The 25,289-nt window shown below is 49.1% G+C and overlaps 1 protein-coding gene across 1 annotated transcript in view; it reads right to left on the bottom strand.

The window, feature by feature from the left end:
* LOC144754107 (E3 ubiquitin-protein ligase TRIM39-like) overlaps nucleotides 1-25,289 on the bottom strand; it is a 116,012-nt gene that overhangs the window by 19,892 nt on the left and 70,831 nt on the right. The window contains exon 5 of the mRNA XM_078641672.1: nucleotides 8,092-8,141. Within this exon, the coding sequence (XP_078497798.1) occupies nucleotides 8,092-8,141 (50 nt within the window). The remainder of the gene's footprint in view (nucleotides 1-8,091; nucleotides 8,142-25,289) is intronic.

Here is a 25,289-nt window from a genome sequence, read left to right as displayed (position 1 = left end):
TGCAGTTATTTGCTGCTCCCCAGAAGGAATACGTTTGTTTTTACGTGACTTTAAGGGTCACTATGTATTACGTGATTTTGATCCAAGATTACTGAATGTTCCCCAGCATCTATGGGCGCAAGGTCCAACTGATGTTGGTTTTATGCAAATCACACCCCATCGTGTGACTCTCAAACCAGGTGTAGTGTTACCACGAATCCGACAGTACAGATTGCCACCTGAGGCTGTAGCAGCCTTATCCAAAATTATTGACGAGCTCATTGCTCAAGGAGTAGTTGTAGAAACTGACTCCAATGTATGTAATTCTCCTATCATTCCAGTCATGAAACGTACTGATCCAAATGCACCTCCAGTATATCGATTAGTGATTGACCTTCGAGAACTTAATAAATGTATCATTCCCCAGTACCCAGTTGTTCCAGATATCTCATCTCTATTGACAGCCATCGATTCTGAGGCAATATTCTTTACAGTAATAGACCTCAAAAATGCATTTTTCAGTGTCCCCATTCATCCAGACAGCCAGTTCCTTTTCGGATTTTGTTTAAATGGAAGGAGCTATAAATTCACACGAGCTCCTCAAGGTTTCACAGAAAGTCCTAGCATTTACAGTCAAGCACTTAAGAGACAACTAGACAACATTCACATGCCAACTGACACTGCCCTGCTCCAGTATGTCGATGATCTACTGATCACAGCCCGTTCTGAACGTGCTTGCGAGCGAGCATCACTTACAGTCCTGTATTTCCTAGCCGAGATGGGGCACAAGGTGTCTCCTTCAAAGCTTCAATTCTGTGTCCAGCAAGTGATCTACTTAGGCCACTTACTGTCCAAGTGGGGTAGGCAGTTGACACCCGATCGCATCCAGTTAATAGCGAGTCTTCCTCAGCCCAAGACACAGAAGGAGGTACGTGCTTTTATCGGCCTTACTTCTTATTGCAGACAATGGATTCCTCAGTATGCATTTCTAGCTAAACCACTGATACAGTTAACGACACAGGAGGCAGCCGTATCGACTGTCCTCCCTTGGACATCTGAACATACACTTAGTTTCAATGAGTTAAAGAAAGCTTTATGCCAAGCTCCTGTTCTAGCTACACCGAACTACAGTAAGCCTTTTACACTTTTTGTCACAGAACGTGATGGTACAGCGTTATCTGTTCTTGCACAAGATCAAGCAGGACAATACAAGCCCTGTGCTTATTTTTCGAGCACCCTAGATCCAGTAGCCCAGGCTCTGCCTGCGTGCCTCAAGTCAGTTGCAGCCACAGCACTAGCTATCAGACAAAGTGATTCTATAGTATTAGGACATTCCTTGACAGTACAAGTTCCACACTCCGTGGAAGTTCTTTTAAACCGAACACAGACCCAGCACTTGACAATTGCACGTTTGACAGGTTATGAATTGACACTGTTCCAGCCACACATAGAAATCAGACGCTGCAACGTTTTAAATCCTGCTACACTGTTACCGTCAGTTACTTCAAATCCTGCCACACATGATTGTGTGGAAGTTGTTAACACTATGACAAAGCCAAGACAAGATCTGACAGATATTCCATTATCAGATCCCGACCTGACACTTTATGTGGATGGTTCATGTATGAGAACGAGTACAGGAGAACTAGTAGCCGCGTATGCAGTGACTACTGACACTGAAGTTATTGAAACACACCGTATTGACACCCTGTCTGCTCAAGCAGCAGAGCTAGTCGCTCTGACACAAGCCTGCATACATGCCAAGAACCTGAAAGTTAATATTTACACAGATTCACGCTACGCATTCGGAGTTGTACACGACTTCGGAGTGCTCTGGCAGGAGAGAGGTTTCATGACTTCTCATGGAACCAAGATTCAGCATGGTCTCCTCATTCAAGCTCTGTTAGATGCAATACATTTACCGACATCTATTGCCATCATGAAATGCAAAGCACATACGAAAGTTACAGACATTATTTCTCAAGGAAATGATCTAGCAGATCGAACAGCCAAGCTTACAGCTCAGACTCCAGACATACCAGTTAACAAGACACCAACATCCACTCTAGAACAGACTACTTGTATGACAGTTAAGGACCCTACTCAAGATGTCATAGATATCCAGTTACATGCTACTCCCGAAGAAATCAAGAAATGGTCCGAACAAGGAGGGGTCCAGACAGATCAGGGATGGTTGACGAAGGAAAAAGCCACATGGTTTCTCCCCGACTCAATGGTTCAAGTCATTATCAATACCGCACATAGTCCAGCACACTTAGGAGAAAAAGCCATGTTAGACAGTATCCAGAACATTTGGTTTAACAAGCATTTACGAGCTGCAGCCAAGCAGAAAGTCCGTACTTGTATGATATGTTGCCAGTTCAATCCAGGTAAAAGTGTCCCGGTGGAACAAGGTGGATTCCAGCCTCCTGACCACCCTTTTGAAGTCCTCCAGATGGATTATATTCAGATGGAGCGATGTCGAGGTTTCAAGTATGTCCTTGTAGTTGTATGCGCTTTGTCCAGGTGGACAGAAGCATATCCAGTCCCAGATTACACAGCCGCAACCACTGCCAAGCAGTTGGTTCGTGAATTCTTCCCCCGTTATGGACTCCCTGGGGTCGTGTATTCTGATAACGGCCAGCCATTCTCATCTGAATTAATGAAGCACGTTTCCCTTTTGTTAGGGTACCAGTGGAAGTTCCATTGTGTACGCCATCCAGAAGCAGCCGGTCTCGTAGAGAGACATAATCAAACCTTGAAAATCCGCATTGCCAAAATCTGTCAAGAAAAAGGTGTAGACTGGTTAGTTGCCTTGCCAGTCGCCCTATTTTATATGCGCATGGTCGCACATTCCAGATCAGGTCTGTCCCCTTATGAGGTCGTATTCGGCCGCCCCCGAACATGTGGGGTACACCTAGACCCCGAAGTATTACAGATGTTTCCAGTAATATGCTGACAGATTACCTAGCTTCCTTGATGTCTGCCCTACACTCTTGTCGTTCACAGGTTGCCGCCGCATTTCCAGACAATACCGAGGTGAAACCGCATGAAATCGTTCCAGGAAGCTTGGTTCTTGTCCGGAATTTTGTTCGTTCAAGTCCGCTGGAGCCTCGCTGGAGGGAGCCGAAGTTAGTCCTTCTAACCACCCGCACAGCCGTGAAGTTGGAAGGCAGGAAAGGCTGGGTGCATCTGTCTCACGTCAAGAAATTTCACGGACTAAGACCTAAAACTTTAAATAACACTTCTACAGATACTATTCTTAAGGACTGTCCCGCCAATGACATTGATTCAAAACCTCCCCTGTTAGAGGAAACTCCGCAGCAGGAGTATAAAAAGATGCTTCGGTCTAGTAAAATAAGTCAGCCAGTTTAATTGTCTAAGTCCTCCCCTAGGTGAAACGGTTAGACAGGTATCTGACATGTATGAAATAGACCCCCATAGTGAGAGAGTTAGTCAAAACTCTATCCGATGTATCATTTTTCTAAGTTTTATATTGTTTCTCAGCCTGATGGTTACCTGCACGAGTTATGCATTTCATTTATGTTTTCCAATTTCTCATGTAAATAAGTCTTCTAATGCTACAGTAGAGCACACGTTTAGTGATCTGCCTCCTCACGAACTATCCTATCGTCTTGCTATGCACAACAATTCATTTATCCGTATGTTACATTATTCACACAAGACCAGCAATGCCACAAATTGTTGGGTGTGTGGTCGACTCCCCCCTTTCCAGACACCTAAGGGAGTTCTGCCACTCTTTCCTTATCCATTTTCACATAACGGTTCATGTGGAGCCTGGTCCATGTTAACGTCATCTTCAAATGATATGTCCCTTCTGAACAGTACATGTTTTCCAGACAAGCAAGGTCTTCCCCACAGAACAGGGTTAGATCTAGAAAATGAAGTTTATAATTTGGGTAATTATTCTTCGAAATTCATGGTCCTGAATGTTCAGTCTGATCCTACTCCAGACTTACCTGCTATTTCAGTACTACCAGTCAAAGGCGAATTATGTGTCCGAAATAACGGTTCCGTACATGTAGGACATAGTGATTGTACTACTATTGTCGAGTATAGTGACAGTGGGAAATCTATTTTCAAAGCTTCACGTCATTCTTATTTTGTTTGTGGTCAGACCGCATATGTTCGTCTGCCCCTCGATTGGGATGGAACATGTTACATTGCCTTCCTACTGCCACCAGTTTTTCTAGCCCCATCTGATTATCATAGAAACACACATCTAGTACACATTAGACATAGAAGGGAGATTGAATCCCCGATTGTCGATCAAACTGAAACTGCTCTAGAACAGTATACAGATTTCAATAAAGGTTTCTTCTTCTTTATAGGACCTATCCAGAATAGTAAGTTAATACGTAGACTGACCAGAACCCTTGAAGCAGTAGTGAATGAGACTGCCTCTGCTCTAGGTAACTTAACCGAAGAGCAATCTGCTATGAGATTTGTCGTGCTCCAAAATCGTCTCGTTCTTGACGTCATACTGGCCGATAGAGGAGGAGCATGTAGAGTCATCGGATCTAGTTGCTGCATTTTCATTCCTAATAACGCGCCGTCTGTTTATTCAGCTATAACCAGACTTCATAAAATTGCCCATCAGTTACACCAGAATCCAGGCACCTGGACATGGTCCGGTTGGTTTTGGAGTATAATTTCTGCCTGGGGATGGAAAATATTGTCATTTCTAGGTATTGCAGTAGCGATCATATTCAGTTGCTGCCTCTGTATACAATGTGGCCCTGCGATTTGCGGCATTTGTGCTACCTCTTGTATTCCTAGTCCCAAGTCCCGTCCTAGATCCCGTTCCAAGAAAATTCGAGACGAGCAAATGATACTGTATGAAATGATAGACGGTATCATGAATATTGATGTTTCCTGATGGAAACGTAGTGACAAGGAGGGAATGTGGAAAAGTAAATTTTGCCATGTTCTGTGTCCCTACGTGTTCCCCATCTTATGTTGTATGTGCATGATTAATATGCATATGTATTCCCCATGATCGATTAAAGACGCAATTACAGTTGTGTCCATCTCTAGTATGCCAGTTTCCAGTTCTCGTGAAAGCTACGAGTATTAGGCCTATGTAAAGCTACGTTGCCACGTTTCTCAGTGTGCACGTTATTTCATTGTAAAGTCCCTGTTTTCTAGGCCTCAAAAGGGCCCGGACTCAGATTCAACTCCTGTCTCCTGAACCCTCGCTGAGGAGCGATACAGCCCCCACCTGTATCCCTGACCCTTCACTTACTTCCTGCCTCACAGTGCCCGGCTCGTCCTGGCTCTGCCTCCAGTCTGCCAAGAGTATGTTATGATTCCAGTTATCAGTCCAGCTCTCCTTCTCTGCATTCCTAAGCTACTGAATCGCATCAATAGTTTCAGTCATCGTCTAGCCTTTACGTCTCCATGTAAGAGAAATACTGTATTTATGGTCATTTAATATTCCTCAACACATACTACATGCAGAATAATGCATGCACCAGTCTTAGTGTCTGTTAGCCTTTGCCCTGATAACTTTTGGATTCTATCAACATGTTCTCTAAACATCAGATACTAGATAGTGTTTAGGTACATGTTGCTCTGACTCTCCAGACTTTCGTCTCTCCTTCTAGCTCAGAAGTCATAGCCCCCAGCTTCTCCTAGTAACACGTCATTGTCAGTTTGCGCGCACCACTAGGTTAGAGGTCCCGGCTCCTTAGGTAGCCCCCTCCATGTTTCCGCCCCATTTATGACATATTCTGTACGTTTACATCACATGTCCATGTACACGCCTCCTGTTACACCCACTTTCATCCTTATCTCTCGCGACTGTTATAGGCCCCACCCATTGTTCCGCCTACTGTATGTACTGTAATGCAATTGTTTTAGTATATATACTTGTGTATTGTTATTAAAAGACAGCGCGCGCTCATTCCAGCTCCTGCCCGACAGCTGTCGGGGCCCCCCCTGTTGGCTAGCCATCCCAGATCTTGCCAGTGCAGGTTGTCCTGTTCCTGTCCTTTATGCTGTATTAAACCTGCAAACTCCTACTACCTCGAATCTTGACTCTTATTTATTGAGCTATCTGTTATTGTTATATCTAGTCAAAAATAGAGGTATTATTTATTTATTTACCACAATACCATAGCACACCACACCACACCATACCATACCATACCATCCCAAACCATACCATAGCACACCACACCAGCCCATCCTATCCCATAACACACCATACCACAGCACATCACACCACACCATAGCACACCATCCCATCCCACACTGTACCATACCACACCATCCCACACCACACAACACCATACCACACCATCCCACACCACACAACACCATACTGCACCATCCCTCACCACACCATACCATAGCATACCACAACATACCACACCATACCATAGCTTACCACACCATACCATACCATCCCATACCACACCACACCATAGCATACCACACCATACCATACCACACCATCCCATACCACACCATACCACAGCATACCACACCATCCCATACCACACCATACCATACCATCCCATACCACACCATACCATACCATCCCATACCACACCATACCATACCACAGCATACCACACCATCCCATACCACACCATACCATACCACACCATCCCATACCACACCATACCACAGCATAACATCCCATACCACACCACAGCATACCACACCATACCATACCACACCATATCATACCACACCATACCACAGCATACCACACCATCCCATACCACACCATACCATAGCACACCACACCATCCCATACCACACCACACCACAGCACACCACACCATACCATACCACACCATACCATAGCACACCACACCATCCCATACCACACCACACCATAGCATACCACACCATACCATACCACACCATACCATACCACACCATCCCATACCACACCATACCACAGCATACCACACCATCCCATACCACACCATACCATAGCACACCACACCATCCCATACCACACCATACCACAGCATACCACACCATCCCATACCACACCACACCACAGCACACCACACCATCCCATACCACACCATACCATAGCACACCACACCATCCCATACCACACCACACCATAGCATACCACACCATACCATACCACACCATACCATAGCACACCACACCATCCCATACCACAGCACACCACACCACACCATCCCATACCACACCATACCATAGCACACCACACCATCCCATACCACACCACACCATAGCATACCACACCATACCATACCACACCATACCATAGCACACCACACCATCCCATACCACACCACACCATAGCATACCACACCATACCATACCACACCATACCATACCACACCATCCCATACCACACCATACCCCAGCACACCACACCATCCCATACCACACCACACCATAGCATACCACACCATACCATACCACACCATACCATACCACACCATCCCATACCACACCATACCACAGCATACCACACCATCCCATACCACACCATACCATAGCACACCACACCATCCCATACCACACCACACCACAGCATACCACACCATCCCATACCACACCATACCATAGCACACCACACCATCCCATACCACACCACACCATAGCACCCCACACCATACCATACCACACCATAGTCCACCACACCATACTATAACACACCACACCATACCACACCACACTATAGCAAACTACACCACACCACACCAAACCATCCCATATTACACCACCCCATATTACACCACACCATACCATAGCACACCACACCATAGCACATCACACCATGCCAGACCATACCATAACATACTACACTACACCACACCATACCATAGCACACCACACCAAACCATCCAATACCACACCATACCAAACCATTCCATATTACACCACACCATACCATAGCACACCACACCATAGCACACCATGCCATAACATACTACACTACACCACACCATACAATAGCACACCACACCATACCATAGCCCACCATCCCATACCATATCACACGATACAATACCATACCACACCACACCACATCATACCATATCATTTTCATGAACAGTAATATTCAGAGCTAATCATCACAATGATATTTACCTTTATAACTCTTCACCACCTCTGGGCTCTGAATCTTCAGATTATTACACCTGTAATAACACACACAGGATCTTTGTATTAAAGAGCAATGACAACTCAGTTTTAAGAGCAGCGCCTGTGGACTAGAGCTCAGAGTGAGTTACTGTTCATACACAACAGACAAAGCTCTAACGATACCCAAAAGTACCTTCAATATCTTATGAAAGGATGTGGGTGTTCTAAGGCAGATAGCTCAGTGAGGTCAGCACGCATCATGTGATTCTATGGAGTGCCTCAGCGTGGGTCTTCTAGGAGCGGCAGTTAGCTCAGTGAGTGGGAGGCAGAGACAGGTTACCTCTGCTCCTGGTGGAGTCTTGAGTATATACTTAATAAATACCTTCTTACCTGAGGCCCACGTGAATTCCAGACAGCGCCCTCAACACAACATTGTCACATCGAATCCCTGCCAGTGTAAACTTTGTTACCGTTCTCTACAACCAAGATATTGAATTTCCTTAGTGGGACATATAAGGAAGATTTAAACCCAGACGCTTAGGAATGAAAAACTGGCTGCAAAACAAAAACTCCCACGTCTTATGGACCAGCAGACTTAAGACCGGAGAGGAAGGATCATAGAGGGAGAGATAAGGGGACAGGTTAGGAGGCAAGCGAGGGTAGCAAGCGAGCCAGAACTACCCAAAGGCAAATTAGATTGACAAGAATAGCAACCACTAAAATGTAACAGGCTGATCCTAAACCAATCTCAGCATTGGTATTGTACGGAATAGGCTTTCACAATACACAAATAAAAGCTGCCAGACCTAAAAAGTGACACGCTTTTATAGGGAGACTCACACTCCTATGCATTTAAAACAAGCATTGGCATAGCTAATAGGTCTTGCCTTTGGGACGTGTTTAGTCATGCAACAGTTGTTGCACCAAGGATATTGTGCTGGATAACTAAACACTTATAAGGTCCCAAAGGCGAGACCTATTGGCTATACCGATGCTTGTTTTTTCTAGCTGTCAGTCATATTATGTGGTACATATGTATCTGTGCAATTGTGGTCCAGTGATTTATAAGCAATGTAAAGCACGTGCCAGGACTTTGAGTGTTTCCTGAAAATGCTACATAGCTTTCTCCTCACGACACATCGGGTGCAATAAGAGAAAGACCTATACTTCAGTCAGACATCATGACACAATATTATTGTGCACACTATGCGGCACTACCAGGGAAGTATAAAAAACAGCACACATTCGACATCAGGGCATGAAATGCACAGGTGGTAAAATGAGGACACGTGAATCACTATATGGGTACTGACGTCATGCTGCACGCAATGTTTCAATCGTAATATGGATTATTGCATCTAAAACCTTGACAAAATTCAAATATTTTAGGAATGTACTTGTGACGCCATTATAGTTAACTTAACAGCATGTCAAAGTGTAAGATATGTCTTGTACGAGTGTCACTGTCACGAAATACTCTTGTTTCTAGATCATTTCTCTCTAATAGGACAGGCACATATTGAGGAGACTGTCACATGTTCTGTGATATCATGCAGGTGGCATTGGCATATTTTACGCACATAGACTGGCTTGTGTCGTTTTCCAACTTTCTTTCCAATGAACCGGCCCTCCCCACCCTCGCCAGCCGGCCGGTCCGCCCCAGGCCTGGGCCTCTGACGGCAGCTCTATTTGCTTAGGATTACGGCATGCATCAGACATATTTGTAACTACAAGAAATGTTATGTTTCTGAAACTAGGGTCTGCTGGCACGCACCTCCGAGAAGCACCTCCGCGAAGCACCTCCGAGAAGCACCTCCGCGAAGCACCTCCGCGAAGCACCTCCGCGAAGCACCTCCGCGAAGCACCTCCGAGAAGCACCTCCGAGAAGCACCTCCGAGAAGCACCTCCGAGAAGCACCTCCGAGAAGCACCTCCGCAAAGCACCTCCGAGAAGCACCTCCGCGAAGCACCTCCGCGAAGCACCTCCGCGAAGCACCTCCGCGAAGCACCTCCGCGAAGCACCTCCGAGAAGCACCTCCGAGAAGCACCTCCGAGAAGCACCTCCGCGAAGCACCTCCGCGAAGCACCTCCGAGAAGCACCTCCGCGAAGCACCTCCGCGAAGCACCTCCGCGAAGCACCTCCGCGAAGCACCTCCGCGAAGCACCTCTGCGAAGCACCTCCGAGAAGCACCTCCGAGAAGCACCTCCGAGAAGCACCTCTGAGAAGCACCTCTGAGAAGCACCTCTGAGAAGCACCACTGAGAAGCACCTCTGAGAAGCACCTCCGAGAAGCACCTCCGAGAAGCACCTCCGAGAAGCACCTCCGAGAAGCACCTCCGAGAAGCACCTCTGAGAAGCACCTCCGAGAAGCACCTCCGAGAAGCACCTCCGAAAAGCACCTCCGAGAAGCACCTCCGAAAAGCACCTCCGAGAAGCACCTCCGAGAAGCACCTCCGAGAAGCACCTCTGCGAAGCACCACTGAGAAGCACTTCCGAGAAGCACCTCAGCGAAGCACCTCCGAGAAGCACCTCCGAGAAGCACCTCCGAGAAGCACCTCCGAGAAGCACCTCCGAGAAGCACCTCCGAGAAGCACCTCCGAGAAGCACCACTGAGAAGCACCTCCGAGAAGCACCTCCGAGAAGCACCTCCGAGAAGCACCTCCGAGAAGCACCTCCGAGAAGCACCTCCGAGAAGCACCTCCGAGAAGCACCTCCGAGAAGCACCTCTGCGAAGCACCTCCGAGAAGCACCTCCGAGAAGCACCTCCGAGAAGCACCTCCGAGAAGCACCTCCGAGAAGCACCTCCGAGAAGCACCTCTGAGAAGCACCTCTGAGAAGCACCACTGAGAAGCACTTCCGAGAAGCACCTCAGCGAAGCACCTCCGAGAAGCACCTCCGAGAAGCACCTCTGCGAAGCACCTCCGAGAAGCACCTCCGAGAAGCACCTCCGAGAAGCACCTCCGAGAAGCACCTCCGAGAAGCACCTCTGAGAAGCACCACTGAGAAGCACCACTGAGAAGCACTTCCGAGAAGCACCTCCGAGAAGCACCTCCGAGAAGCACCTCCGAGAAGCACCTCTGCGAAGCACCACTGAGAAGCACTTCCGAGAAGCACCTCCGAGAAGCACCTCCGAGAAGCACCTCTGCGAAGCACCACTGAGAAGCACTTCCGAGAAGCACCTCCGAGAAGCACCTCCGAGAAGCACCTCCGAGAAGCACCTCTGCGAAGCACCTCCGAGAAGCACCTCCGAGAAGCACCTCCGAGAAGCACCTCCGAGAAGCACCTCCGAGAAGCACCTCTGAGAAGCACCTCTGAGAAGCACCTCTGAGAAGCACCACTGAGAAGCACTTCCGAGAAGCACCTCCGAGAAGCACCTCCGAGAAGCACCTCCGAGAAGCACCTCAGCGAAGCACCACTGAGAAGCACTTCCGAGAAGCACCTCAGCGAAGCACCTCCGAGAAGCACCTCCGAGAAGCACCTCTGCGAAGCACCACTGAGAAGCACTTCCGAGAAGCACCTCCGAGAAGCACCTCCGAGAAGCACCTCCGAGAAGCACCTCCGAGAAGCACCTCAGCGAAGCACCACTGAGAAGCACCTCCGCGAAGCACCTCCGAGAAGCACCTCTGAGAAGCACCTCTGCGAAGCACCACTGAGAAGCACCTCCGCGAAGCACCTCTGAGAAGCACCTCCGAGTGGCACCTCAGCGAAGCACCTCCGAGAAGCACCTCAGCGAAGCACCTCCGAGAAGCACCTCCGAGAAGCACCTCCGAGAAGCACCTCCGAGAAGCACCTCCGAGAAGCACCTCCGAGAAGCACCTCCGAGAAGCACCTCAGCGAAGCACCACTGAGAAGCACCTCCGCGAAGCACCTCCGAGAAGCACCTCCGAGAAGCACCTCTGCGAAGCACCACTGAGAAGCACCTCCGCGAAGCACCTCTGAGAAGCACCTCCGAGAAGCACCTCAGCGAAGCACCTCCGAGAAGCACCTCTGCGAAGCACCACTGAGAAGCACCTCCGCGAAGCACCTCTGAGAAGCACCTCCGAGAAGCACCTCTGAGAAGCACCTCCGAGAAGCACCTCCGAGAAGCACCTCCGAGAAGCACCTCTGAGAAGCATTGCAGCAGCATGTATGCTTCTCGGTGCGTGCCAGCCAGCAGGGCCATAGCTTAAAAAATATAACTTTTCTTGTAGATAGAAATGCTTCTGAAGGTAGGCCCTGCTGGCCCTGCTGGCACCCACCGAGAATCATACACGCTGCTGCAATGCTTGTCGGAGGTGCGCGGGCGTGCCAGCAGGGCCTAGCAGCTGCCTTCAGAAACATTTATGGGTGCAGTCACAGTGCACCAGATAAAGGTAAACTAATTGCCCAGATGCCCGCCCCAGAATCAGAACCTGGTTTCCCGTCGAGACTCGATTTCGTTGGCTCAACATCCCCTCCAAAGTCGGCAGCTGTGCTCCTTGGAGTCAACAATAGATTATGGCATGCACGCCACCACATCTGTCCTGCGCCGTCGCCACACTACTGGGACGGTCACATCAGTCACTCAATGTTCATGATTTTCACTATCACTACTAGTGATAGTGAAAATCATGAACCGTGAGTGACCGATCGATGTGAGATTCAAAGATCTAGGGAACAGGGAGGGACCGTGTCTAGTGACGCCAAGTCCAACACACAAGGTGGTGTCACCAGAGGCAGTTGTTTTCAGTAAACGCAGAGTACTCACTCAGACTGTACTTTTCACTTCTGTCCTTCAGACTGTGAATCCTCAAAAGGCAGGCTCTCATCATGAAAGATTGGGAGGACTGTCTGGGCCAGGGAGCTCTCCTCTCTCTCGCTCCACTCCCTTGCATATAATGGCAGCAGCGTGAACGAAGAGGGGAGGAGGAGAGACTAAAGACAGGCTGAGCTCTCTGACCAATCACTGCACGGCTTCACAATAAACACATGCGGTGATTGGTGAACATTGCTTCCCAGCTCTGTGGACACGCACCAGTCCCAGGCTCCACCATCTCTACCTAGAGTCGCGCTAAACAGCCAGCGCCTTGATTGGCCTGGGCAGCACAACCCGCCGCTCATTGGGAGACTGGGGGATGCGGCATCGATCCCCCTGGCTCCTTCATTATAGACTGCTAAGATCTTAGAGGGCCTAACAAACCCCTTGCCTACCGCTCTCGGCTTGGGAGCTCCGGTTGGCTCGCTCAGTCGACCCCAGCCTACTGCTTCTAGCCTTGGCTTGGGAGCTCCGACTGAGTCACCCAGTCGACCCCGGCCGACTGTTTCTGCTCTCTTTTAGGAGCGTCTGGTGCGGGAGCTCCGGTTGGCCTGCCCAGTCGACCCCGGACTGACGCCTTTGGCCCGAGTCTGGGAGCTCCGGGCAGCTCACCCAGTCGACCCCAGCCGACTGACTCTGCTCGTATATCGGGTGCCTCTGGTGCGGGAGCTCCGGTTGGCCTGCCCAGTCGACCCCAGACGGGTGCCTTTGACCCTAGTCTGGGAGCTCCGGGCAGTTCACCCAGTCGACCCCAGCCGAGCACCCCTGTCCTCTGCTTGGGAGCTCCGGATACCCCCTCCAGTCGACCCCAGTTGAGTGCCCCTGTCCTCTGCTTGGGAGCTCCGGATATCCCCTCCAGTCGACCCCAGCTGAGTGCCCCTGTCCTCTGCTTGGGAGCTCCGGATACCCCCTCCAGTCGACCCCAACTAAGGTTTTTCCCTTCCCCCTCTTTTGAGGAATTCTGTAATGTGGCATATACGGTGTCCTCGGGCTCCCCGCTCGACCCACTGCCTCCCAAATTTTGGAAGGCTTTTCAAGCAGAACTTTTTTAGCCTCTGTTCTCGATCTGTCTCCAGTCCTTGGAGTTGGCATCTGTGCCAGAGTGCTGGAAGTTAGCAGTTGTGTCACCTCTGCTCAAGAAGCCAACTTTGGACCCGGCCTGTCTTTCCAACTATAGGCCAATCTCTCTGCTCCCTTTTCCTATTAAGATTCTGGAAAAATGGGTGACTCGTTCACTCTCAGGTTTCCTGGAGAACATCGGCTGGCTCGATGAGGCCCAGTTTGGCTTCCGCCCCGGACACGGGACAGAGTCCGCGCTGGTAACCGTATTGGACAATCTTCGCTCGCGTGTCGACAGTGGTCGGGCAGCCTTTTTAGTGCTGCTCGACATGTCGGCCGCGTTCGACACGGTTTGCCATCGGACCCTTGTCAGGAGACTGGAGGAGTGCGGGGTCACTGAGGGCGCAAGAGACTGGCTGATATCCTATCTAGGCGGCCGGCAACAGTTGGTTTCACTCCCCCCATTTTGCTCTGAGCCAAGGAGTGTAGGACAGGGTGATCCACAGGGCTCGGCCATCAGCCCTATACTTTTCAACCTGTACCTCCGCCCGTTAGTCCAGCTAATAAAATCTTTTGGTGTCTCGGCATTTAATTACGCCGATGACACCCAGCTGGTCTTCTCTCTGGAAGGGAACAATGCGGTTTCGCTGGATACCTTCCACCGCTGCATGGCAGCCACAGCGGACTGGTTACGAGCTAACTCCTTACAATTTAATAGCTCCAAGACGGAGGTGCTCCACTGTTCCATAGACCGGATTCCGCGGGCACTTCCAGAGAATTTTTGGCCTAGCACCTTCCTTGAGCCAGTGTTGGCGGCGGAATCAGCTCGTAACTTGGGGGTGATCTTTGGCCCAAACCTACAGCTCGACATGCACGTCAACAAAACCACCTCTACGTGCATGATGCTGCTGCGCATGTTGCGCAAAGTTCTGCCCCTTCTCCCCGCTCAAGCCAGGCCGGAAGTAACATACTAAGTCGTCTCGACTATTGTAATGGGCTACTTCTGGAGGCCCCAAAAAACCTGACGGGGAAGCTACAACGGGTGCAGAACATGGCCGCCAAGTTGGCTCTCTCCCGCCCTAGGTCTAGCTCTTCCACTCTAGCTCTAAGAGACCTACACTGGCTCCCGGTACACTTGCGGGTACAGTATAAAGCTGCGTGTTTGGTGTTTAAAGCTGTACATCAACAGGGTCCTATTCCTCTGCAAAATATGTTCGCGTGGTACTCTGCTTCGCGGTCCCTTCGCTCTTCTTCGGCGCATCTACTTGTAGTCCCGAGGTTCCAGAGAGTGAGGATGGGTGGCCGCTCCTTTAGTGTTGCAGCGGCCAAACTCTGGAACTCCCTGCCACTATCTCTGAGTAGCCACAGGGACTATTTTCCGTTCAGGAAAGCGTTAAAAACACATTTGTTTCCAAAAACTGCTTGAGCGGATAAAGTGTAACTGTTCCTAGATCAAAGCGCCAGGATGCCCTCTGGGTGACAGGACTGCGCTCTATGAATACACAAAATAATAAATATGGCAATGCTAAAGATTGCGCAAGTCGGGCTGGCCAGGGAAAGGCACTCGGCCAACCCAACAGGCGCATTGGGCAGTATGCTGCCATCAAAGGCTGCTCACTGCTGCTGTTCCGGTTATAACCAACCCCCATCACGTGATGAGTCATCATGAGTAACCGGCCTGTGGCTGAGACAACTGACTGTCTGACTGCCCGGGCAGAGACTGCAGGCCTGTCAAGTATCACGCAATAGGCGTGACGCTAACGCATTTCAGTGTGGTGTTCCGCAACACCGCACTGAAATGCATTGTCACACATTTTTTACAATGACCCGCACTCTACTGACAGCGCTGAAACTGTCTGTCCACTACGCCAGGTGCTAGCAGGCTCCTGCGCCACCTGTGTCCGCCCCGGGCCGCAGCAGACTTCACTTGCGAGGAGCAGCAGCTAAGCAGTTAAAGATCTGCACTCAGACTCTAGTCTAGTGCTACAATGTTACAATATCTGCCCTGCTTCTTGCGAAATTCCCGCCCGCTGCGCCGTCTGCGTGGCTAGTTTGAGTCACATTGAGCCACTCTCACTGCAGCCCAAAATAATACAGAGATCCCGCAATAATCCTATTTTTTTTAAATGTGATCGACGACATCCACAGGATCGGCAGCGAACCCGACCTAACCTCAAGCACAGGAACGGCGGCGCGGTGACTTCTAGATCCCAGAACACACTCGGCTGCTGAATTTTCATGCAGTTGGTGGAGTGGTTTTGTGGTCACGAGGAGATATCCTCATTCTTCTGAAATGTTTCTATAAAAGTTTCAACTATATTATCATATGGGGTTATGTCTCTGGACGTCAGCCCCTGCACAGCTACATCTCCCACACCTGCGGCACCGGCGCTGGGCAACGTTTCAAAGCCGCTGCCGAGCGCGTTACCGCAGCCTGTTCGGTGGAGCTAGAAGAGACGCTGCAGGCAGTGTGACACGTTAATGGGTGAGCCGGACAAAACCGTGTGTGTGTTTGCCAAACGTTGATGGCTGCTGTTTGCCAGTACGTGCCTTTTCTTGCCCCCCCCCCTTCTAGAAATGTCTGCATGCATTACTTCTTGTTCCTAAAAAACTTTATTTTGGTTCGGTCAAACCATAAAAGCACAAATAGTTACACAATTTTCATTTCAAACTGGCACGGGGTTAGGAATAGTAATCATCAATTTCATTTCCAATACAATTCTTCATTATTAAGATTCATCGTCAATGGAAAAGATTATAAAAGATAAATTAAAAATGTTAATTAAGGGTACCATTTAAAACAATAAAACATCCCTCGCGAACACACATCTCATAAATGGCGTCAATCATGTACTCAACAGCCTATTTAAAGTCTAAAGCTAGGTGGTATCACAATAATTGACTCTAAGCTTTAGAAAGCAGATTTCTACAAATATTCCACATGGAAAACAGGAACTTAGCTATAGCAGTCACATAAACTGGGTCAGTGTCTGACTTTAAGATCCTATAGAAGTCAAGGTAATTCCTAATGCCCATATTGTTACATAACCGGAAAATCCAGTCCTGCCTAATTTTCTTGTATGCCGTACAGAAGAGGATAACATGAATAAAAGTTTCCTATTCCACTAGGCATCCAGGGCAAGGGCGTGTAGGACCTCTCACCCACTTATCTGTGATTGCGTTTAAAGGTAAGGTTCCATATCTGAATTGGAGGTACAGATTCTTGGCCAGTGTTGGTTGTATACAATCTATTACCTCTTCAAATTTGTAAAAGGACTTAATATCCAAAAAACCATATGTTAGGCTAGAAGTATTTACAAACCGGAACAATTTCATTAGATTATGCTCTTTAATCATATTTGCCAAGATTTTCTTAGAAAAGGCTGGACAAGATTCCTCTGACTAGACCATTAACTCTCCATACCAATCAAAACAAAGGAGTGTCTTATATATGATAACCATGGAATTCTCCCAGCCCCTAGGGTTGCAATTACCACCTTTAGTTCATTCCGATAGTTGACCAACTCAGGAGTACTCCACAACCTCCGCCAGTAGAGGAGTGGGCAGGAGGCGATTGCATCCGCAATTGGCCGAATGTTTAGATCCAACCTTAATGGTACCAATGGTGTATTTCTTGGGAGGGTCATAATTTGCCTAATAAAATTGTTTTCGGTAATTGTTAAATCATTCGATGTTGTGTGCCCCCATAGTTCTGCTCCATATAATGATGCTGACCTAGCTTGGACTTTGTAAATTTCTAGGGGTGGACTTATAATTTTTAAAACACAGTTTTTTTGAACTTTTAAAATTCCCCCCAGAGCCTGTGATAGTTTTAAATTGGCCTTAGCCTTCTGGGGAGCCCACCCCATTTTATCATTAAGAGATAAGCCAAGATAATCAAAGATTGGTAGCCTTTCCAGGGGTCTGCCCTCCATCAGCGGAAGGGGGCAATTGGTAGTATTAGCATTAAAGACCATATACTGCATGCATTAGAGCATTACAGCACCTCGGAGCTTATCAATATATATTACCGGCTTTGGTCTTGGACTGGTGCCAGCGGGACGGCACTCGGACCATGACCTCAGGCTTCACGATTCACCGGCGAACCTGTGCAGCACTATAGGAGCAGAGCTGCGGGCATCCGACTTTACGGCACCGGGCTCAGCGGAGCTGCCACAAGAAGTAATCCGTCATCAGGATTAAGTAAACACCTGGACCGCGCCCAGCGCCAGACCCCCTGGCCCTCGCATTGCCCAGCCCTCCCGCGTTACCTACGATGCCACCACCCTCCTAGCCTTTAACCCCGGCCGCTACCCCAACTGCGTCCAAGCCGCTCCTGGACACACCCATGGACCTTTCTCATGCTACTCCTGCAAATTCACCAGCACCGTCAACAATTCCGCCACGATCACACCACAGATTCCCGACCCCAACCACCTACAATGCATCTTGCTCAACACCCGATCGGTCCACAGGCACGCCATTGACCTATGGAATCTACTAGACACCATCTCTCCGGACATCGCCTTCCTAACAGAAACATGGATGAACGCCTCCTCCGCCCCAGACATAACCATTGCCATCCCAGAAAATTATAAGATCATACGCAAGGACCGTACCGGCCACACAGGAGGAGGAATCGCTATCGTCCACAAGAAATCCATCCACATCTCAACCAGCTCTGACGTCAATCTCGCCAACTCTGAACACCTTCACTTCCAGATCCACACCGACCCCAATACCACACTCAGAGGCACCCTCCTTTACAGGCCACCAGGACCCCGCGCACAATTTAGTGAGGACATCACGGACTTCATCACTCCACACGCGCTCCCCTCCAAAGATTACATCCTTCTGGGAGACCTCAATTTTCACCTTGAAAATAACAACGACCGCAACTCCACCGCCCTTTTGGACAACCTCGCCAACCTCGGACTTAAACAACTGGTCACTTCCCCCACCCACATCGCAGGTCACACTCTCGACCCTATCTTCACCTCCAGCAACCATGTCTCCTTCAGCCACACTACGGCTCTCCTCTGGACTGACCACAGCTGCGTTCACTTTACCTACAACAAGCCCAAACCCAACAACCACCCCCAACCAACTCTGCAAAGAAACTGGAACAAAATCACCATCGACCAGATCTCCTCATCGCTTCTTCTAAACCCCCCAGCCCACTCCTCAAACCCCGACCAAGCCGCCAACAACCTCACCCTATGGTTATCCAACAGCGCCAACATCCTAGCACCACTGAAAAAACGACAAAGCAAATCTGGCAGCAAGAAGACCTCATGGTTCAACGAAGATCTTAAGAAATCCAAGAAACTCTGCCGCTCCCTTGAGAAGGCCTGGAAAAAAGACCCAACCACCAATACCAAGGACGCCTTCAAAAACGCCACCCGCATACACCACCAACTGATCCGAAAGGCCAAGAAAACCGCCTTCAAGGACCGACTAGATAACAACGCCCACAACAGCAAGGAACTTTTCAACATCGTCAAGGAATTTACCAATCCCTCGGCCAACTCTAACGACATCACCCCTTCTCAAGCCCTCTGCGACTCCCTAGCTTCATTCTTCCACAACAAAATTGCAGACATCCACAACAGCTTCGACGACCGACCCGGAGACCAACCCACCCAACCACCTGCTGGATCTTCACCCCCCTCGAACATCCTTAATGACTGGAACCCAATCTCCACTGAGGACACCATCCGCCTGATGAACTCCATCCACTCAGGATCCCCCACAGACCCATGCCCTCACTACATCTTCAACAAAGCAGACTCCATCATAGCACCGCACCTCTGAGACGTCATCAACTGCTCCTTCAACTCCGCCACCTTCCCGGAAAGCTGGAAACACGCTGAACTCAGCGCCCTTCTGAAAAAACCCACAGCGGACCCCACCGAACTCAAAAATTACCACCCCATCTCGCTCCTTCCATTCCCGGCCAAAGTCATCGAGAAAGCCGTCAACAACCAGCTCGCCGCCTTCCTCGAAGCCAACAAATCCCTCGACTCCTCACAGTCCGGCTTCCGAGCAAAACACAGCACTGAGACCGCCCTCATCGCAGCAACAGACGACATTCGAACTCTACTGGACAATGGAGACACAGTCGCCCTCATCCTCCTCGACCTCTCCGCAGCCTTCGACACAGTCTGCCATAGCACCCTTCTACAGCGCCTCAGAAACATCGGAATCCAAGGAAAAGCACTAGAATGGATCACCTCGTTCCTCACCGGAAGAACCCAGAGAGTCCGCCTTCCACCATTCAAGTCAGAGGCCACTGAAGTCATTTGCGGCGTACCACAAGGATCTTCACTCAGCCCCACCCTTTTCAACGTATACATGAGCCCCCTCGCGGCCATCGCCCGCCAACACAACCTTAACATCATCTCCTACGCGGATGACACTCAACTGATCCTATCACTCACCAATGACCCTAGAACCGCCAAAACTAACCTACACGAAGGTATGAAAGAAGTAGCCGAATGGATGAAACACAGCCGTCTGAAACTGAACTCAGATAAAACAGAAGTCCTCATCTTAGGTACCTCCCCCTCCGCATAGGACGACTCTTGGTGGCCAGAAGCCCTTGGAAAAGCACCCATCCCGACAGACCACGCACGGAACCTGGGCGTCATCCTGGATTCCTCACTTTCAATGAACAGACAAGTCAACGCCGTCTCCTCATCCTGCTTCAACATTCTTCGCATGCTCAAAAAAACATTTCGTTGGATCCCCACGAAACTAGGAAAACGGTCACCCACGCTCTGGTCACGAGCCGACTGGACTATGGAAACACCCTCTACGCCGGTACTACCGCTAAACTCCAGAAAAAACTCCAACGAATCCAGAACGCTTCAGCCAGGCTCATATTAGACATCCCGCGCAACAATCACATCTCTGGTCACCTGAAAGACCTCCACTGGCTTCCCGTCAATAAGAGAATCACTTTCTGGCTCCTAACCCACGCACACAAGGCACTCTACGAAACCGGATCAGAATGCCTCAACGCAAGACTGTCCTTCTACACCCCCTCACGCCAGCTACGATCATCCAACCAAGCCCTGGCCACTGTACCTCGCATCAACAAAACCACCATGGGAGGTAGATCCTTTTCCTACCTGGCAGCTAAAACATGGAACTCACTTCCCACTCACCTTCGCCTCACTCAGAACCACCTAGCATTCAGAAAGGAACTTAAAACATGGATATTTGACCAGTAATTCCCCTCCCCTCTTCAAGCGCCTTGAGACCCTCTGGGTATGTAGCGCGCTATATAAATTTCTGACTTGACTTGACTTGACTTGAAAGAGTGACGGTATGTTTGAAAGTATTAGTAAACACTTCTGTGCCATATGTGATTTTAGACTACTCTTACGGACTGCACATGACACACACTGGTGCAAGTACTCTTAGGTAGCACGGACCCCGGACAGGGAATCAAGGCCGCTCAGCTATTTATGAATTATTACGGCTCACTGTATCTTTTTGAGATAATAATGCCAGACTGTGAACTAGGTTAGTTAGACTCTCCCTCCTCGTGAGGCTTGCCCTGACCCCCTGTCCTCCCGATGCCTCATTGTGTCGTATGTTAATGGCCTAGAATACCCTTGTAACTTATTCTCAGCCTCAGGTTAATAATAAATTACGGGCGGAGCTGCATGCCCTTCCGTAATCAGCTAATTTATTTTTAATAAACTGCTGTTTTTTAAATAAATTACAGTCTGCGACCGGGTTGTGACCCCTGGGCTATGTGTGTACAGCTGTTTTAATGTCTTCTTAGAGTTTCTCGATGCTCAAATGGGTGTGATTTCTGATATGTAAAAAGTGTCACTCATCGTTGTTGAAATGTCACTCATAATTACGCTGAAATTATGAAAATGTCACACATAGCAACCTGTAATCTTGGCAGCTATGAGACTGAACACACACTAGACACACATGTTTATTATTTTTATTTATTCAAAGCTGCCAGTGCTACTGCTGAAAATAAACAGGGGGGCAACGCCCCAATGCCCACACAAAGGAACCGCCCCTGTGCAAATGCTATACAGGGTGCCGGCAGCTAAGATTTTAGATGGTGAACTTACAGCTTTGTTTCAGTTATCCAGGGGAAATAGGCAGCGGTGTCCTTTGTCGCCAATTCTGTTCCGTATATATAGTGAGCCCTTTTCCCAGATGATTCGTCAGGATTAGACCATTCTTCCCTTTGAAGCTGCAGGGTTACCAACCAGAATAGCAGTGTATGCTGATGGCATAGTTCTGCATACATTGAACCCAGAGCTCTCTGTTCCACAGCTAGAGATGCATGCCAGAGATTTTGGTAGTCAGGATGTCTAATCAATAAGGGGAAGACAGAGATTATGACATGGGCTAAAGAGAAGGTAGGGCTTCAAACCAGAAACCAGATTAGGAATCATGGGAGAATCATAACTCAGAGTTTGGAGGAAATACCAGATGTAAACTTAACTAAGGTATCCCACTGAAATTGATGGTGATATGACAAATGATACATTAATTCATGTGAACGAAATTGCGCCCTTATTAACAAATTCACCCTTTGTGAACGCCACAACAGGTTGCTGATTTACAGGCCACAGGTGGGGTGGCACGTAGCCGGCAGACAAATGCATGGACAGGAAACCTGATATCAATCCGACAGATTAGTGAAGAGACACTACAATGGTTAAGGGAGATTGGCCCCAATAAAGCATGTGTGAGAAGTTAGCCTGGCATATGCAGTCCACTAATTCTAGTGGGCACCTTGCACCAGTCTAATCGACCTTATTGATGGTGGTTGTAAAGTCAACCATATAGACAAGCTATCCTAGTGGTAGCATGGACCAGCAGTCTTAGGCTAAAACTTCAGAGAGCATGTTAAGCTTATTGTTTTACAATAGATAACCCCTTGAATACCAAATGAAAGGACACCACACAAGGTATATATCAAATATATATATATTTATCTAAAACACAACCCCTCTGAACTCTTTATGAGGTCAGAAGCCAAAGTACATTACAAGATTCTCAATTAGCATAAGATAAGTAGCACAAATACAGTTTAGCACAAGGGGCGTCTAAAACCATATACTAAAATAGTGGTATAAGAACCACAAAAGAAATAGAAAGTAGGTCTAGGGCCTAGGGAATCGCTGGGGCTACACTAAACAACCCAAGGTTAGGAAGTAGGAGGCCCACGGGAGACGCGTGCAGTGCCTAAACACAGCCGCGGGTTACAACTGACTTTCTATGGGAAACATAGAAGTTACTGTTTAAGGACACTTCGATATGGACTATGAGGAAACCCCCTTAGACTAGGACACTTCGAGAGTCAAGATGCACGGGAGCACTGGAGTACTCGTGTTACCTCAACTAGGGAAGCCGGGTGCATAGGTGCCTTTTGGTGTCGGGTTTCGTCGATGTTTTCTATGGAGAGCTGCAAAGAAGTGCTGCAGGCGACCAGAGGAAAAGTGTCCGGGTGGATCCAAGGGTGGATCTAAGATCTGAAGAACCTGAAAGCAGAAGGGACAGAGTCTGGGTCACTAGCCAGTGACCAGGAAGGAACCAGGAAAGAACCAGGCGATGTCGGGTGATTTCAGGTGAAGATGCAAAGTTTGTTTCTGCAGCCACGAGGACCAGAAGGCGTCGACAATGACCAGGAGCTGGATTCGAGCTGTCTCACAAAGGATCTAGTTGACTGCAGTGTCGGTATCCGGATTGGACCCAACAAGCCTTGGCAAACGCAACCCACGCAGGAAGTGAAGATTGGCTTCGGTGCAGACCAGCAAGGTCTGGGGTGCCTCTCCTTTGCAGGGAAGCTGCAGCAAGCCTGGAGCAATCAGGAAAGCAAGTTTAGTTAAAAAGAAAGTCTTCCAGGGGCTCGCTAGCCAACAGACTAGGAACCAGGAAGACGCGTCGAGCTGAAATGCAGGAGCAGGCCCCACGCGCCACTCGTGGAGTGTGAAGGGCTGAGCTTTGGTGCAAATGGTGCTCGGGTCTGGGGCTTCTCATACCCCAATGCAGAACTTCGAGTTACCTCAGGAATCGATGCAGCTAGCAAAATGCAGGATGTCCAGGCGTTCCGGTCCCATTTCTCTCATGTCGGCCACAGGCCTCAGCTTTGCTGGAGTCATCGAGCAGCGTCCGGGATGTCTGGGAATACGTGTCCTGAGTCACAGAGTCTTCGGGATCTGGCGGGAGCCTCGACAATGCAGACTGGCAAGTCACTGATGGTGCCTGTTTGGACAGGGTGGTCCCTCCTTGACCACAAGGGAGATGTCTTCCGTCTTCTAGTCAGAATAGAATGTTGAAGGTCCAAGAGTTCTGTATCAAAGTTTCATTCCAGGATAATCTAAAGTCCCAGGGACACAGCTGCTATACTTATACTGAAATAAGGGGCTGGATTACCTGCTAGGTCCCTCCTATGGAAGGACCTGGGAATGGGGTGGTTTCATCCCTTTCCCTTTGTCCAGTTTCGCACCAGAGCGGGGCTGGAGTGCCCCAGCAACTGGTTTGAACCGGGCTATGCATGGAGCACCTTGTGTGCCCCAGGCAGTGTCTGGAATTGGATCTTTCAATGCAGCCCTCCCTGCCCCAATACACTAAAGCCTCTCTGGGGAGGTGCTATCACCTCCCTAAGCAGGAAACCTATTGGCCAGGCTTCCCCCGCCGGAGTTTTGTCCAGCAGCAGGAGGTCAGACTCGTGTCTGTGGCAGCAGCATCCATTTTGTGATGCTGAGGCTCTGTTTAACTTTAACTGGGTGTACCAGTACTAACATGTCCTCTCCCTCTAGAAGGGTGGATGCTACCCTCCGCCCACCAGAACTGGTGGGGGGGGGGGGTAGTATTCCAAAGTGTTTGACACCTTACACGACATGTTTCGATAAAGCCAAACCAAAGTTAGCATTAACCGCGAGGATTATAATGCACTTAAGAGTATATGGTATGGCTATATCATAGAACAGCTATAAGGAGATGTTTCTGAAAGCTGCAGAGGGGCTCAGCTCATGGTATACTATATCCCAGTAAGGGATGATTACACCACCTTACCCAGGCTTCGTGATCAGACCTGTGGTGTCAGTTTGGAGGCCCAATCAGGGGTGGCATAATTCATGCTGCAGCCCCTGGTAGGCCTTGGGTGCACCTATGCCCTGGGTACCTATGGGACACTATACAGGGGCTGACAAGGGTGACCCAGTAACCAATCTGGTATGTGCCTAAAGTACATGGTATCAATTTAGAGAGAGAACAGCTGGGCTGTGGGCCTGATTAGCAGGACCACAGCCACACTAAAGTCGAAAAACCAGAAAATTATAGCAAAAAGTGGGGGTGACCATAGGAAGCAGAACCTGCTCTCCTAC

This window comes from Lissotriton helveticus, chromosome 5_1, assembly GCF_964261635.1.
Source record: "Lissotriton helveticus chromosome 5_1, aLisHel1.1, whole genome shotgun sequence".
Classification (NCBI taxonomy): Eukaryota; Metazoa; Chordata; class Amphibia; order Caudata; family Salamandridae; genus Lissotriton; species Lissotriton helveticus.
The sequence above is the reverse complement of the archived record's forward strand: the minus strand, read 5'-3'. Positions and strand labels throughout refer to the sequence as shown.